This window comes from Cariama cristata, unplaced genomic scaffold (assembly GCF_000690535.1).
Source record: "Cariama cristata isolate BGI_N322 unplaced genomic scaffold, ASM69053v1 scaffold21187, whole genome shotgun sequence".
Taxonomy (NCBI): Eukaryota; Metazoa; Chordata; class Aves; order Cariamiformes; family Cariamidae; genus Cariama; species Cariama cristata.
This window is the reverse complement of record NW_009627402.1, coordinates 9288-27024: the sequence shown is the minus strand read 5'-3', so window position 1 is coordinate 27024 and position 17737 is coordinate 9288. Positions and strand designations below refer to the sequence as shown.

General features: G+C 38.7%; 1 protein-coding gene across 1 annotated transcript in view; it reads right to left on the bottom strand.

The window, feature by feature from the left end:
* LOC104164952 (cubilin-like) overlaps positions 1 to 17737 on the bottom strand; it is a gene marked incomplete at its 5' end in the record, with an annotated part of 74719 nt that overhangs the window by 51288 nt on the left and 5694 nt on the right. The window contains 12 exons of the mRNA XM_009704439.1: positions 1 to 139; positions 428 to 618; positions 1466 to 1612; positions 1947 to 2144; positions 3152 to 3341; positions 4886 to 5067; positions 6361 to 6566; positions 8756 to 8888; positions 9242 to 9370; positions 10653 to 10766; positions 13037 to 13153; positions 14852 to 15008. The exon at positions 1 to 139 is cut by the window's left edge and continues 66 nt beyond it. Coding sequence (XP_009702741.1) covers positions 1 to 139; positions 428 to 618; positions 1466 to 1612; positions 1947 to 2144; positions 3152 to 3341; positions 4886 to 5067; positions 6361 to 6566; positions 8756 to 8888; positions 9242 to 9370; positions 10653 to 10766; positions 13037 to 13153; positions 14852 to 15008 — 1903 coding nt within the window. The remainder of the gene's footprint in view (positions 140 to 427; positions 619 to 1465; positions 1613 to 1946; positions 2145 to 3151; positions 3342 to 4885; positions 5068 to 6360; positions 6567 to 8755; positions 8889 to 9241; positions 9371 to 10652; positions 10767 to 13036; positions 13154 to 14851; positions 15009 to 17737) is intronic.

Genomic DNA, 17737 nt, shown 5'->3' with positions numbered 1-17737 from the left:
TCCTGCTGTCAGAAATGAAGTGGACAAACAGCTGATTGTCTGTGGTGTACATGGTAGAGATGGGGCTGCTTCCACAAAACCGTCCATTCCCTCTTCCAGTCACCAAAGGTGGGGCAGTATTGTCTAACCCATTCTTCAGCTAGAAGAAAAGAAATTGCTAATGTCACTCAACCAAACAGACCTGGAATGTAAACTTTGAGCATACACCATCTTAATGCTTCCAGCTGTGAGGGAAAACAATAACCTAGTGATTACTTAATGCACAGCAATGAATAAGAGAGAGAGAGAGAGAGAGAAATAATATCTGTGGTATTTCTCTTTGGTATTTCCACGCCCTGACAACCCAGGCTGCTACTGACAATGAAATCTGTAAGATTCAATAGCTTTAATAGCTTTGAGGATTTGGTGACCTAGCCAATAACCTCACCTCTACGTAATCTCCAAGACTGCAGGAAGTATCTTCACTCTTAACCTGGAAAGGGTGTTCAAAATGGACAGCAATGATAAATCCAGAGGTTACGACTACATGCCAGGAACAATTCAGATTAGGACCATAGTCTTGAGGATAGTTGGGGGATGTTATCACACCCCTGCCTGTGTGCAAATAGCCTCCACAACCTGAGAAAAAGGAGTTGAAGCAAAGAAAAAATATTAGTGTCAACTATTCACACATTCATTTGGAGAAAAAACCTATCTCCTAAAAGCAAGATGTGACAGGTAAAAGCAAATGTTGAAGCAAGTGTATGAAGAACTGAGGGGCGTAAAGCAATGCACACAATGAATGATCTCCCAAATACAAGCTAGTAGACTGCAAGATGATAGACACCAAACATCCTGACAGTGAGACTCAGTTCTCAGACTTAACAGATGAGTAAGCAGGCAGCTATGCCAAGGACCTCCCACAGCATGAGCATATTGTTACACTGTCTGAGTACATTGCTTCTAGCCGTGGATGAAACCACTGTCACCTACTCAAGCTGCCAGTCAGAAAAACTTCCCCTGGGTGCCCATCCCTGGGTGCATGTGGGAGGAGTGCCACTGGAAATTGCTGATATTCGTGCTGGAATTTACATAGCTTTCTGCATCTGTCTCTCTCTTTCTGTGTAATGTTGTGTTATTATCCCTCTGCTTTGAGTCATTTATTTCCCTCTCTTAGTTGGGCATTCTTCCACCCTTCAGCTGAGCTGCTATAAACTTCGGCATACGATTTTCTTACTTCTGAAAAGTGATTGGTCTGGTTGAATCATGCTTTAGTTGTATTATATCACTGGGAAAATAGCAAATTTTACCTTTGCAGAGTCAGACATTTATTAATGCATATTAATGAGATGTGAGTAATTGGTCTGTGTGATTAATTAGATAGACTGGAGACAGCTGTTAAAAATACCAGAGTCTTGTCTTTCCTCATCCCATTATTAGCAGCAAGGCAGACATTTATCTGGGGGAGAAGATAAACAAATCTTACTTTTGTGATAAGAGGCATTAAACCCGGCTCCAGTGACACTTGCATCTGACATGAAGTGGATGAACATCGCCTCTCCAGTTGATCTTATTGGCCCAGGAGGTTCTCGTCCACACAGAGTAGCCAGCACTGGAGAAAGACCAGTGTCTCCTGAGATCGAAAGAACACATGTTAGTGTTAAAACCAAATCAGTTCACATCTGCTTGTTGGTTTCTGTAGCTCACACTTTCAGGCAGGTAATTTTCAAGATCTTTAACCCCTTACAGATCGAGAAATATTTTTATAGACCACCGAATATTTTGCTAGACTCTGCTAATTTTATTTTAACTAGCAGAATATCTCAGCATAGAGGAAGACTACTGATTTAGAGCATGTTCCCATTGCTATCTAGATTGCTTCAGCTCAATGGACATGAGAATTCCAGGTTCTGGGACCTTGGGTATCTATTGCATGCTGTCGGGGCAGGGAAAGATTGGTTTCTCACCGTCTTGGATAATAAGTTTGTCATAGTTGCATAAGCTGTGAGATTCTATGTCTAGGGCTAGGATATTGAACTCCACAGTGGATCCAGGAGCTCTGATAAGCCACACACAGTCAGCAAAATTTCCGTAATTCATGGGCCAGCCTGGTGAGAAGAGGATTGAAGGTGTTTCTTCAGCTGTTACAGTCCCTCCACATGCACCTGTCATGTACAGGAAGACAAAAATTAAAGCATCCTCTTTTTAAACTGAACACTTTGCTCATATAATTTAAGATGACAGTCCTATAATTAAGCACAATGGGGGCACAGTGATGATGTGTGTAGTCACAGGAATGCATTTCTTCAACTTCAGTTTGGACTGGGATTACAAAACCTGAAAATTCTGACCTATAAGGATGTTCCTGTGCTACCTGGTGCAGCAATCATGTGACCTATTTTACCATGAGGAATATCTAGCAAAAGACCTAAGAGTATCTACCACAGTTCAACACAGGTTGCATATCAGAAAGGAATGGTGCATACATAACCAATAATACATAAACAATTTAGACCCTCTTGAAATTGAAGTACTTTTCTTTCTCCACTCCTTATCTCTCAGCTATATGTTTAGATCAAGATGGAGTCCTTGCTGGGATATCTAGTGGCTCAGTGCTCTCCCAGCACATAAACCCATTATATACATGCAAGAAGACATTGCACTATGTCCTAGTTAGTACTAAGTTTCTCTTGCTGAACTTGCTTAGAGAAAATCAATGGTACAAGAAACATTATTCCCTCTCCTTCCAGGAGCTATTTGTCAGAGGTACATGATCATACTAGCACATTCTTTTTATTTATGGATATGAGATGCACTATAGTGAAAGGTTTCATACCACAATGGGCAGTGACTTAAGAATGGTATTTCAAGAGGGATACTTTTTCATGAAAGCATATACAATGTTTAGCTTTCATGAAATATGTGTGTAAAGAAAAACACCCCTCTAGCAACATACTTATTTTTAAAACACTGTAAAACAGTATATCTGAGAGTCCCTAGAAATTGTTTTGAAAAGCTATTAAAATGCTCAGTTAAAATGTCAATGAAAGCTTTCCCTCTGTTAATAGCTAGGGCTTTCTCTTGTGGGGAAGGTAGTTTGGAGTTTTTTAAGGAAAGCTCAGTATATTGCTGGCTCTATCACTTTTAACCTTGCAACCCACTGAAAACCCACCTCTAGCAATGGTGTGTGTAACAGCAGAAGCATCCACTGCATACCACTCCAAAAGAAAGCCTTTTCCAGTCACAGATGAATCTGACTGAAACTGGATTGTCATCGAACTGCCAGAGGATGCAAAAGAAGCAGAGTCTGCACCACAGTATGTTGCAATAGGACGAGAATGAATGGTGGGCCCATCATAAATCTGCAAAGAGAAGAACAATGCCATTCCTCACACAGGCAAATTTTCATCCATCCCCATACTCTGCAAGTTTCTAAGGAGAAATTTACCCTGTTTAAATGAGTGAGGGATCTTTCAGCAAATCCCAGTTAGACAGAAACCTCTCTTACAAAAAATGGAACAAAATCTCCCTTTCCATTATATACTGTTAATTGTGAAGCTTTCACAGAAGAAGGATGTGAATGGAAGACATCAAATTCAGCTCATTCACCATCACAGGACTGCTCTTTGGGGACAGGGACTGGCCTCCCATGTTACAAAAGTCCACTGGTACAATCTTGTTCCTTGCTGAGGGAATAAACAACATGATCTACTGGAAAAAAAGGCGTTTTTCTCTTCCCCCCCCCCCCCTTTCCCCCTGAGGAACACATATAGTTTAAATTCTACCAAATATGCAATGATTTTTTTTCCATTTTATGTATTTATAAGCCACATTCTTGACTCATTAAAAGATGCTTCTCTTTTGCCACCTTTCAAACTTATTTGTGTTCTTGTCTTCTTCCCCCCAGCAAAAAATGTCCAGTACAGAAAGCTAAGAAATATTAAATAAACATTAACACTACACTGAAGATCTGATCCTTGAGTCAGGTTAAAGGTCAGGCTGATTCATACCCACTGAATGTCTAGCTGATGTAAGAAACTCATTCTGATTTCAGAGGGAGAGACAAAGAAAGGCAGGCTGAGTTAGAAGAAAGAATATGCTGTTAAAATCTGACATGAGATGAAGCAAAAAGTTATATTTCCTTTTGGAACTAATATTAAATTTGGATATCAGTGAATTAATAATGAATTGAATATATTGAATACATTGAACTAGTATTAACTTTCTCTTTCCAAAGATGAAAGAAAAGGATAATTAGCGAATTGGCTGGTCTAAAAAAAAAAAAAAAAGACAAAAAGATATTTACCTTATTTAACTAAGTAGTTATGTTGAGCTAAGTTCAGAAAGAATTTTTTGCCTTTTGCTCCATTTTGCTTAATCATGTGTGCTGTATTTTTGAGTCTAGTAAAAAGGCTGGACTGTATTACAGGAGGGCACAGAAAAACAATGAAACAGGAGGAAAGAGGTACCTTCCTACTGCCAACAGCAAATTATTGATCCAGAGAGCAAAGAAGGTGCAAGTAAAGGATTGTTCCGTGTAGGATTTTAAAATAACCTTATTTTTAGAGGCACTGAGATGTTATTATCACTTGTCCTCAACTGAACCAGCACAGAGCAAAGTTTAACCTGGTATCTGACCTGAAATTCTTGGATTTGAAAATTCAGGATTGCACCGTTGTGAACTTATTTTTAGTAAGTTTCAGGCTTACAGATCGGAAATATCTGTTTGGGAGCCAAAGAGTATGTTACCCTTCCTATAGCTAATAATTACTGAAAAGACGACATAGCAACAACAGTAAGACACACCAGATTCTCGGAAATTCTTCCCATTCCTCTTGTAGGTTTCTCTATTCATCATTTTTATCAAAGCTAATTGAAATAAAATGACTTCTCAAAATGAAATCACCTTTAGCTTGTCATAAAGGCATCTGTGATGATTTTCGATATCCATCTGCAGGATATGGCCATGGATAACTTGTGTAGCATTAACACTTATTTGCCACTGGTAATTGGAATTATGAGGGTAACTTCTGGGCCACTGTGGTGAAGCTATTTGTCCTCTGTTTCCCACAATGTCATTTCCATACACTGAAAAACAAGAAAGAGACAACTAATGCCTCTAATTAAAATAGATTAAAACAAGCATTGGGGCCCAGCCTGGAATACAGCTTTCATTTCAGCCCATCTGACTTAATTTACCTAGGACTAGACAGCACTGTGAGGCACAGACTTGTGTCTCAGACAGTCCTAGGATGCACATCTAATTATTTTCTTGTTGTGAGGGATGCACTGTGCCTGTATCTGAAGGAAGTTAGCCATTGGAGCCCTGTGGCTCTACATGTAAGAGAGGTGGGAAGATAGCACATCTAAATTCCTCCCTGACTCTGCTGACTTCACGTTAATTTCTTCCCAAGAAGCATTAAATAATAACATTTTTTTTTTAAATGCCTTTGTGTGTTCTGGCGAAAAATAGTTCTGATTTGATTGAGCTCTGAACTGTTGATAAATCCTTTTGAAAATGAGTAGTAAAAGTCTCAAAGTAAGGAAAATTATTAGAAGTTTATCTTGTATAATCAGAATGGCTGTGGATGTTTAGCTTCAGCAGTCTGTTCATGCAGCAAGTCAGACTGATGTTTGCAATGGTTCCTTGAAATTTTGGATCTATAAACTGGCATAATTTCCTTTTCAATTAATTCTGCTCCCTGGTTGGTGGCATCTAGATCCAAACTGGAAGACGGACACTGTCATACTCAAAAAGCAAAATGGAAAGCTGGGAAATTAATACTTTTTTTCTTAATTTATCAATTGCCTAATAAATGGCAACATAAACATTAAATATCATTGCGCGCTCTCAGATAGCAAAGACATGTGGTCAGATATATTTAACTCTAACAGGCTACTGGTAAACGTGGGTTGCCATGAAAGTTTTTAGTATATAGCTCTTATTCATATCTTCACAGCCCAATACTGCTGAAGGAAGAATCTGAAAACCAGGTGATAAACTGTTAGAAAACAGTCAATGAAATAGAGAACATTTTATTTTCTGTAATCCATGGAATTTTTTGCTTCTGAAAGGATAATATCATCAATTTCAAAAAATATTGTCTGTTGTGATAATTAAAAGGACAGAATGCCATGTCTAATTCTTCTGATTATGTTATGCTTAATATACCTACATACACAGAAATTCTGTTATGGTTTAGACCATCCCTTTACATTCAGCAGATATTTTACAAAATATTTTTTAAGTGAATTCACAGCCATGCTGACATCAACAAGCATTTTCTAATAAACTTTACTGGGCCAAATGTTCACTTATTTGAATAATTTTGGAAGTGTTATGAAAGAACAATAGTTTTCAATTAAATAACATTTACTTACAGTGAGAGAATGTGGCCCTGAAGCCAACATCAGCGACCGAGCTGTCTGAGACAAATTTGATCCACAGGACATGTCCAACGGAAGATATAGAATTTGAAGGCAAAGAGTTCCCGCAGAATCGTCCTGCCAGCATGCCTGTATCATTCCCTTCACGAATCTCCAGGTAATCTTTGGTGCAGTCACTACTATCTTCCACCTGAAATGCTCTGTTTCAACAGCAGTACAAAAGCATTAGCAGGCATATGACTGGCACGTAGTTCAGAGTTTGCCCTGCCAGGCCTCAAATCCCCCTGTAGCTGGTATTCTACTGTAACAGTTAAGAAAAGTGCAGCAACAAAACCCTCTAAAACCCAGAAGCCACTGCTCATCACCTGGCAGTGCTGCTAATACAGGGCTCTTTCCTTTCTAGCCCCTTATTTTATGACAGAGCTTCAGTTCGCAAAGTTAAAATTTTTAAAGAGTTCTCAAACCCTTGTAATGTTTCTTGGTTCTCCAACAACAACCATGAAACACAGAAAGCCCCTGATATGCAAAACAGATTTTTAATACAAGCCCAGGTCAGATTATTTACTGGGTGCACATTTACTGGGTGCAGAGAATACTTTTAGCCTTACAAATCAGTTTGCAGCACCTTCATATGTATATTATTTCTCTGGTGAGAAAACAATTTCCAGAGGCCTAGATTTATTTGTAGTTAACACCTCAGAGTTCAGAAATCCCTTAGCAGTTTCTCCAGAATTCAAAAACATTACTGTTTCCCCAGCCTCTCTGAGTTTCACATAGCTGGGTGTGCAAAATAATAATAAGGATTGCTATGAACTCTTCTAAACACATTTTTACCTTAAAAAAGGAATGGGATTTATTAATCGAATTATAAATTCTAAATTATTGCACCAAGCTGAATGCTAAATATATTCTAAAAATCATCATGTTATTCTAACTGAAGTGCTTCGATTCAATCTAATATACTTTTCAAAAGCAGGCTGTGAATGTATAGTAAAGATTCCAGAGGGTGCCTCTCATAACCAATGCCCCAAATATTTGTGCTTTCTGATTTTCTGGTAACGACTCCTCCCCTTCAGTCCTGAATATAGCCATATGCTTTCAGTGTACACATGCTGTGAAATGGTTCCAACCACTCATCTGGATATACTTCAGACTAATTTAAAGCTAACCCTCGAATTGCAAGACAGGCATTTCTGCTCAGACTGAGCTGAAGAAAATGAATGCCTCATGCCAACAAAACTTTATAAACTCCTAATATTAAATAAAATAAAATAAATACTGCCTTCTAACACAATTACTCCATGCTTTCCAGCATTTTCAGCTTGCCTTTCAGGTATGTGTAACTCAAGAAAAAGAGTTTACGTCTACTCAGTGTCACTTTATATAACTGAATGCGTGTTCTGCTGATAGTTTCTGCTTCACACTGGATTTCTGTTTTGGTTCTGAAAAGCTGTTATTCATTATTTTGTAGCAAATATTTTGGAAAATGTTTTCAGGCTGTACTACTTTTTCTCTGCTTCAGTGAGTAAAAGAGGAATAGAATGTCCTTCTTATTGAGTTAGTGAATCAGTACGTGCCTAACAAATTGCACCTTATGGAGTCAGCATGTTACTGGGCATATTCTCCTTTTGTCCTGATTAACTGTAAACACAGGTTTCAGAATTACTTTTCTTTTCTTTCTTGATAAGCTTTGCAAAGGGTCAGTGTTCTCTTTCTTGGCAGCCGCCACTGTTTGATGCCTGGAAACTGAGAGGCTCAGAAATCCACAACATGGGTAAAGAACAACCTAAGGACCCTGGTAAAGGGCTCCACATTGTTCTGTGGATCACACATGACTTTCCTGTCAGAAGTCTTCAAAGGAAAGTTACTTTGCTGAAGGGAAAACAAAATTCCTTCAGATACTCTCCTGGCCCCTGTTGTACCTCCACTGCTATAATTCTTGGAGAAATTTTGAAGGCTTTAATATCAATTCTAATCCTACAATCTGTGGAGTATCTGGGCCCTTTATATTACTCAGCTATATAATAAATACTACAATGAATCTGGTAGTAAGGAAATAGGGGAATTTCCTCTGTAAAGAAAAGACAGAGCAATGCTAAATTTCCTCTTCTTGTTTATAAGTGAGTGAGAACTGGCTTCTTCAGCATCCCATGTTGCTCAAGCAATAAACCATCTATTTATATAATGCTGTATATGCCTTAATATAAGCAATGACTAAGGAGAGCACTGATTGCAAGCTGCCACTAACAACTGCTGTGTTCTCTTTCCAAGTTACTCTAAAAACATGTTTCAACTTTATCATCTGGTAATTACATTTCCTAATAAACACAGAGCATCCTTCCTTCGGGTCTGTTAAAGGGCCGAATAATAACCCCTGGCAATGCATTACATGAAGGATAGCTGGAGCCGATTGCCAGGGGAGCTGAGAATCGTCCAGACACACTCGGTGTTGAGTGGATATGGCTTGGGATAGCCAGGGCTGTTGAAAGCTCCTCTGTCCATGTGGAAAGTACCCCCGCAGGCTGCAACAAGAAGGAGACAGTAGAGGCTTGAGAAGGAAGACAGAAAAAAAAAAGAAAAAAAGAAAAAAAAAAGAAAAAAAGAAAAAAAAAAAGAAAAAAAGAAAAAAAAAAACCAAACAAAAAAAACCCAAAAACCTGGCATAGCCAGAGCATTTGCTAATGAAGAAAGTATTTTTCCTTTTCTCCTTGTTCTTCAGCTTGTTGATATATTTGCTGAGACCTTAGCCAAAATAGAGGAAGGGCAATAGGGGATTTTTAAAGAGGGAATGTCAGAGAGACAAAGAGAGATAGGATCTGCTCTTTTTCTTAAAAGTCAGAGGCATAAGATAGCAACACCTCTCATATGGACTTACATGATGATGATGCAGCATAGGTAGCATGGAAGCCCCTGGCAGTAATGTTGTTGTTGGAGACGAAGTTCACCACCAAGGCATTACTGAAAGAAGTGATAGGATGCGGTATAGTAGTGCCACAGTACCGGCCTGAAAGAGAACAAGCCAGAGAGAAAAAAAGGAGTGTTAAGCATGTAATTACTATTGCTAATTTAACATTTGGGGTTAATGCCTGACAGCAATCAGGAGTAACATTTGGTGCTTACAATTGCAGTTGTCAATAAAACTACATAAAAATGAAATACTCCATTTCATTAGCACAGAACTCAACTCTGATGGCAATGTTTTTTTAAACTAGGAAGGACCTCCTGCATTCCAGGCACCCTAGTCACTGGCTATTCTGTCATTGAGCTCCTTTGTGTTCACTCTATCCAGAAATTACAGCCTAATTGAAAAAAAAAAAAAAATCCCATCAAATATATCTGACAGTAGTTTCCATTTCACTCAATTGGTTTCTGATGAAAAAAACAAGTGACAAATAACAGACCAGTTCTCCTGTAATGGATTGTAACTTGGGGATTAGGAATATGAATCATGATCTAGCTGAAAGACATCAGACAGCAAAAAGAAAGATAGCAGCTAGTATCCTGGTCCTGTTGCCAACTGAAAGCCAAGGGTAGGCGACCAGAAAATGAATTCTGCACTTAGTTATGAACTATTTAAATTGAGTGCAGCCCCACTCCTGCCAAGGGGGCATATACAAAAGTAAAGTAAGGGAGAGCATAATCAGGCACAAATATTCTGAATTTCCCAGAAAGGAATTTGAGACAACCCTGGGGATGTGAGGGTAGTCAGGACCACCCTGTGGCCAGGGCTCTCTCATGGCTTCCTGGCAGTGTAAGCACTGAATTTTGCTGCTCCAGACTGCTCCTGCCACTTGAAGGTGACGGCTCTGGACAGAGATGCCAGGAGAAAGCTGTAGAAAATTCAGGAACAATCAGAGAATCAAGTTTTCCAGGGCTTGAGGAAAATCCATTTTCTGCTCCCAGAAATCTGCAGCTTTCTTCACCTATGTTTCATGTGGACTGTGCTTATGAGTGGGGGTTACATTATGTTTTTGTACAGTTAACTGGGAATTCAGTTTAAACTGAATTGCTTGGTTCCCAATATTGTTCAGCTAAGGAGGAAGGAAAAGGTGTCTGGAGTCAACTCCAAACTGCAGGTTAGTAGGAATACAATCAGAGCCTGGGAGGATGGTGCCATTCACACTGAAGACTTATCCTCCATCCCCCATCTCCTCTGGCCAGAGTGGCCAAGGAGCTTCCTTTATCAGAGAAAATCTGTGAAACAGGAGAACACTTGCAGAAAACCTTCCCCTGTGTACCTTGGATGTAGTTCTATGTATGAAATAAACAAGGGAAAAGTACAATACCTCGAAGAGGAGCCTCGTAGTTATTCCCATCCAAAATCTCCACAAAATCCGTTGTACAGTTTTGTCTATTGTTTTCAATTTCGAAGTCAGTGAACGAGAGTGTGATGTGGTTGACTGGCAACAGCAAAGAGTAAAAACTTAAAAAGAAGTTTGGCATTTCACAGAGAAATCATTACATATAAACAAATGTACCATCTTTTCTTTTCTACCCTGAAGTCAATCAGTCCCTGTAAAGCATAACATCTGAAGTAGTTTAATCCCTGATATGTGGAGTGACTTTGATGGAAGTGCATTAATCCTTATTGTAAAGGTCCTGGTAAATCTCTCCATATTTCAGTACTTTCTAGTACAATTGACATTAGAAGAATAGGATTTAACCCATACATATGAATCTAAATTTCCTAGTATCTGAACAGCTTCATTATATACTGAAAGTGTCAGCAAATATAACGTGGAAAATTTACACACATTCAGAAACACAACTTATTTCTACATATCCATGACCTTCTGTCCCTTTGCGATCTATACCATAGATCCAGACAAAATTGATGCTGCCCTGCTCCAGGCTTAGAAAGAGCTGGTTCTTTTCATCATTTTGTAACATTCCAACTACATCAATTGGACTGGTTAAAGGATCATTAACTACCCTCAGCTATATTTGTACAGAATTGGATTTTCCACGCCCTTGGACTGCAGGCTACGTCCTGAAAAAGAGGATTTCTGACTCAGGGTATTTTTGACTGTCGTATTGCTCTTGCTTGTCCAATACGAACAAAGTTGAAGTCATCACTGAAAGAAGAGAGGCTGTCCTCAACACCAGTCTATGACAGTAGTTACTCCTGGCTTTAGAGCTCCTACGCAGTTCGAGCGGGTCAGAAAGAGTCTCATGGTTTAGATAATGAAGTTTTCTCCCACATTGACCAAGCCTGAATTTGACACAAATATTTTGCTTCTCACTGGGCTACAATTAATTAGCTAGGATAAGCTGAAATGACAGACATGGACCCAGGCGCTGCATTCAGCAGGGTGCCACTGACTGGCATTCAACTGCATAGTCTGTGTGTTGGGCACTCTTTTGTGTCCTGTCTGGTCAATCAATTACAGCTATCAATGCAGGTCCTCAGGATACAAAGCAAAAAGGAAAAACACAGTGGGTGGCAAGAGCAGGAGACTTGTTGGCCTTCTCAGGAAAAGAGCAGGAACTCTGCTGTGGTTTGCCATTGGCTAAAACTATTGTATATGGCTGTGCCCTGTAATGCTGTGTGACTGGCGTAATGAAGCCACGTGTACCTGTAACGTGTGGAGTGTGATGGTCCTGGTGGTAAGTGGAGGAAGTCACTATGTACACAGGCTGCTTCTTATACAGCATTTTTCTGGTCTCCCATACTGATGTAATTCAGGAGACAACAGTTATGTATGAGTTTTCAACCTGGATCCAGGAAAAGATTGTCTTTAAAAATAAATGTTGTGTACTTGAGGAACAGCTTTGATGCTCTCTTTCTCATGTATTTGTATAAGAACGTATGCTAAAAAAAAAAATATTGCTTATCTCCTGATTTTTGTTTTGGTGTTTTCTTTGGCAAATACATTTTCATTTTATAACTTAGCAAAATAAACTTATAAATGTGGTTGGAATATTCGATGATTTTAGCAACAATGGCTAAATATCAGATAAACAACTGAAGTTGCTATTAAAAATAAATATTTACTTTAAATGATGTTACCAGGATACTATTACCCAATTGTAAATATTTTTTAGGAATCTTATACAATGTAAAGGTAGTATTGGGTATTAAAGGTAATACCAGTATCTGATGGAAAATATTTGGTGTTTTATGATCAATCATAAATCTGTGTAAAATTATACAGGAACATCTGAGAGTGTATCTGTGCAGATAAGACCAATTTATTTATATTTTTATTTGTTTTTTAAATTTAAATTCCTCTGTACCTTTTCTCATTATTTAATTAAGGTTTGGGGTTTTTTTTTATGTTAACAGCATAGACTTGATCTAACACAACTCTAGCTTGAAAAATCCAGACCAAAACAAGGTCAGCTAAACACAAGTGCTTTAATTATATATAAATCCTTAGATTTTTTTATGGATGAATCCAACTTCACATAGTATTCAACATCTCATTTATAATTGCAACGCTTGGGTCACGGTAAATCAACTAAGATGACAAAGTTGTAAACTTTGTATGATGCACTAAATCTTACACAGTGAAATCTGATTTAGGACAGATTAGGAGAGCCACACTCTTCAACTACCAGGATGCAGAACTTCCTAGAGAAATAAAAGAGGAATTTTGTATTGTTATTACAGAAAAGAAGATGAGGATGTTAGTCATCCCAGCTAACTATAAAAGATGTTTTTACTTACATGGTTCCTGAGCCTGAATAATCCAGCTGCAGTTCTGATTGTTTGGGTATTTGGCAGGATACAGAGGAGAGGAAATTGCTGCCCCAACTGAATCTGACTCTATGGAACTTCCGCATGCTTTAGAATGAAACACATACACACACACATACACATATAAATATTTATACATACAAAACACTATCTTAGATTCTGTAATGAAAATGAATGCATAAAATGTAACATGCTACATCAATGTGAAATGAGGATAAGATTCACGACAGTAATTTATCAGAATAAGAGATTTAAGGACTAGCTCCCAGCACCGGGTGTACTTTCTTGACCTGGATCCACAGGGCATGCTGCACCTGGCTGGCCATCTGAGAGAAGCCAGAGTGACTTGGGAACAGACCTCATCTTTATCAGCTCCTCATAGTTCAGAAGAGCAATCTTGTGGCCAAAATAGCTTGCTTTCAGGGAAATGCAATCATACACCCATTTCTCTGATCATCTGCCTGTGTTGGCAACTAGGAAGAAAAAAAACACAAGAAACTCTCCAGAACCTTTGAATGCCCAAGGATGGCATCACATTGCATTGGTATGATCCTCTTCTGAGCTGCATCAACAAAACTGCAGTTGTATGAAATGTTGCACATGTGCAACAGCTTGGCTGACTGCATAACTTTGGCTAACAGTGCTGAGTGCTGCCATGCCTCATTCCTAAGCATGCTGACTCATCATAAACTCCACAGATCTGAGTTTAACACACAGCTGCTTTAAACAGCAGCATAGGGAGTTAGGTACCAAAGACTGAGATTCATTTATCATTCTGTGCTGCCTAAAACATCCAGCAGGAGATGGAACTTACAGGGTTTTCTCAGGAAGAGGGAATCTGGTTTGCCTACATCCTAGGCAGGGAGCACTTGCTCACCAGGCATGTTTTGTGCGGGGCCTAATTCAGTAAATGTGCTCTGAGAATGTTTGACAGATTAGGCTCTCATAGTTGTTAGTCCAAAATGCTTAATTAGGTATCTAACTAGTACCTCAATAACTAGTGTCCCTGAGATTTTTGCTGATGCAAATTCCTCCTTTTCTTTACATTTTTTCACAATATTTTCAAAGAGAAAAAAATTTCTAGGAAAAGTACTAATTTATAGTGAAAAGAATACTAAAAAGAAAATGAGAGAAAGGGATTTTCTCTGCAAAAACTAAATGGTTGTATCTTAGGGAAAAAATGTTTCCAAATTTACTGTGAAAAAATGAAAGAAAATCATGGATCATTAAATAGTATTTAATTTCATGAAAAATTCTGCCCAGTTGGTGTCATTTTTCATTAAAAAGGAAACTATGTAAAATACCAATTAATTGTCCACAAATTGGGTAGTTAATGTTTGGCAGGGTTTGCAGGCCTGAATCCATGGACTTCATCAACAGCACTACACATAATTCTTTTATAGTTTTTCAGATTCATGCGCATGGATAGACATATAAAATGTTATTTTGTCACTAGGTCTGTGGAAACTGCCAGTTGCACATTTTTCTCAGGGCAGTTATGAGTAGCTAACCTTCTAGAGAGGAGGGATAAGAGGCAGCTGATATGCGCTAGATGCCTTGCTCTAAAAAGTACATTTTTTCCCCAATCAAAGAATCTAAGATGATCTAAGATTTTAAATTCTTTAATCTATAATTTGGAAAAAATCAGTCCTGTTAAAGATACACGCTGGTATGCTGCATGTATAGAAACAACACTTTCCATTATCAGCTGTGCTAAAAGATTGTGCCTAATATGAACAATCTGGCAATTAGACAAATATGCATTAATGTAAATGATGAAATTACCTTCAGTAAAGCGAGCACTGAAGCCCCTGTGCTGGGCAGGTGTATCAGAGCGCAGTCGGATGTACATCACATTCTTGGAGGATGTGATAGGAGGAGGATGCTGCGTTCCACAGAGTTCTCTAAGAAGTGGTGCTTCATTGCTAGGACCATCAAATACCTGTTATGAAAAGATCAGATTAAGTATTTGGTTTCAATAGAAGTATTGAGAAGGCTTATTTCATTCCCTCTCTTATGTTTCACACATTTTGATCCTGATACAGCCCTGGTATGGGCAGTGCAAACAAGCTATGCATTGCCTATCTTAATTCTGTGGTCATTTCCAAAAAATGCATGTATTTCAGGCTGAAGCTACTGTAGCTATTATAACAAAAATGGATCAAGTAACCATCTTCTTCTGTGTCTATCTGGTATGGAAGCAACTATCCTTTAACAATCCAGATATCCCCATACATTTACTGTTTTCTGTTAATGGCTAACATGATTTCCTATGTAGCTTTTATTCAGTTAAACCCTACATCTTGCCCCAGTAAAGACTTCTAAATTGGCCCTAACAGGCAGTGAGAGCTATGACTGTGTATAAAAAGAGAAAAGACTAGGATTATGGTTTTTAGATACATGTACCCAGCATCAAGGATCAAAGTCCATATATCTGTGCTTTAAATAGCTTTAGGGTTCTGAATTACACACATATACATGAAGCATTATTTAAGCAGAGGGTAAAGAAAAGTAAAAAAATGGAGAAAGTAAAGATGGGTTTACAAAACCTCACTTTTAATTTTACCACAAATGCCTTCCTTCTCTTTTTTTTCTCCTTACAGCTGATAATTTTGTTTCCTTCCTCTCTGTTTCACGATCAGGAAGAGAAGGACAGTGAAGCTAAAACCAATGAGTTTCTAGATTAAGAGACATCAAAATTATAACAAGAGAAGCCACAGAGAGGAAAAAATGGTCACAGTCTCAGAGTCTCCCACTAACCTTTCCTAGCACTCCCGCAGACATGATTTGTTGCTGCTGTGTTTGGAGCCATGGGCCAGTGTCAGAGCTCTTGTGCCTGGTTTCAGAGGTGATGAGCACTGGAACCACCAGCACAGTTACATGACCCACAGAGGAAGAAATTTTGGGCTATTGGGCAGCAACAACAGTTGAATTCAGTGCCTGGTTTCAGAGGTGATGAGCACTGGAACCACCAGCACAGTTACATGACCCACAGAGGAAGAAATTTTGGGCTATTGGGCAGCAACAACAGTTGAATTCAGTTCCTGTTTCAGCATTAACGTCCTGCATTACCATAGCACGTCATTTAAAATAACCTGTGACTCAGCTTCCTATAGCAAAATGCAGAAAAATACAGATAAAAATATGAAGACTGGAAAATATTCAGATGCTAGGATGTTAAAAGCTATATAAAACCATAGAATCACAGAATGGTTTGGGTCGGAAACGACCTTCAAAGATCATCTAGTCCAAACCCCCTGCCATGGGCAGGGACATCTTTCACTAGATCAGGTTGCTTAAAGACTGGCCTGGCCTTGGACACTTCCAATGATGACAACTTCTCTGGGAAAGCTGTAGAAGTGTCTCACCGCCCTCATTGTAAAAAAATTCTTCCTTATGTCCAATCTAGACCTACTGTCTTTTAACCATTTAAAACCATTGACACTTGTCCTGTCACTATAAGCCCTGGTAAAAAGTCTTTCTCCATCTTTCTTACAAGCTCCCTTTGTATATTCAAAGGCCACAATAAGGTCTGCCTGGTACCCACTTTGAGCAAAATAATGCCATTGGGTTAGAAGAAATGTATTTCTTATTGAGCTTTTACTTCAAAATACCTCAAATTCCAGCAAATCTGTGCGATGCAGCACTGATTAATTAAAAATTTCTAACTAGACTGTAGAACAGAATGCAACATTTCTGCCTCCAGTAGTCTTTGAGCACATTAGTGAAAAAAATATATAAAAACAGTAGCTGAGAGAAAGGTGATCTGTCTCAAATAACCTCGGAGCTGAGAAACAAAGGACGAAACTCCTGCTTAATCCACTGACATAGCCTACACAGCCAATGCTGTATTCATGAATTAAACATTTGCCCTTGGGCCTGTAACACTAGTTAGCTGTGTGGGACCTTGTGATGGAGTACTAAGTGTACTGCAATGTGTGTAAAAAGTACCTGGTAAAGAGACCCAAAATATCCATCCATTCAACCTTTCTTCTCTCTTGGCATCCTGCCACAATCAGCCCTTTAACACAAAGTGTGCAGTGTTTATTCTTTCTCTGCACATATATTCTATATATAAATCAGACTGCCTGGAGTTAAAAAACACAAACCATAGAATGTGGAAAAAGTAATGACTAACAAAATAACCCCTAGGAATTAAGGTTCCCTAGACGGTAGTGAGAGGATTTTATCTGAATGCTAGAACTGAGAATAAGCATTGCATTGACAGAGCACAGAGGGCCTGACTACAGTTCACGTAAACTGCTGGTTTTGACGGGCCTGTGCCACCTTGCACAGCTGAGGATACAACCATTGACACATGGACTGTTGTGAGACTAGTAGTTGAGCATTCTCACTTGGTAAGATATTAAGGATGAGTAACATAAAAGACTAAGTAGGTATTTCATTTCAAAACTTCTGGAATAGAGAAGTCTTTCTGTGCTAATACTGGGAGAAGAGCATAAAGTGAGAGGACTGTTTTCTATATCAAGTATATTTGCTGTTTCTGGGCAGCTTGCTTGAATAATAGTACTGTCTCCTCTTTCAGAAATCCAGAAATGATTCCTAGCCTTTTCACTTGCCAAAAATCTGAATCAAGCAGCAGTTCAGCATAAGCATTAGTGAGATACAGCAGCAACTCTTAGGAGTTATTGCATCTACAGTTAAGCAGGA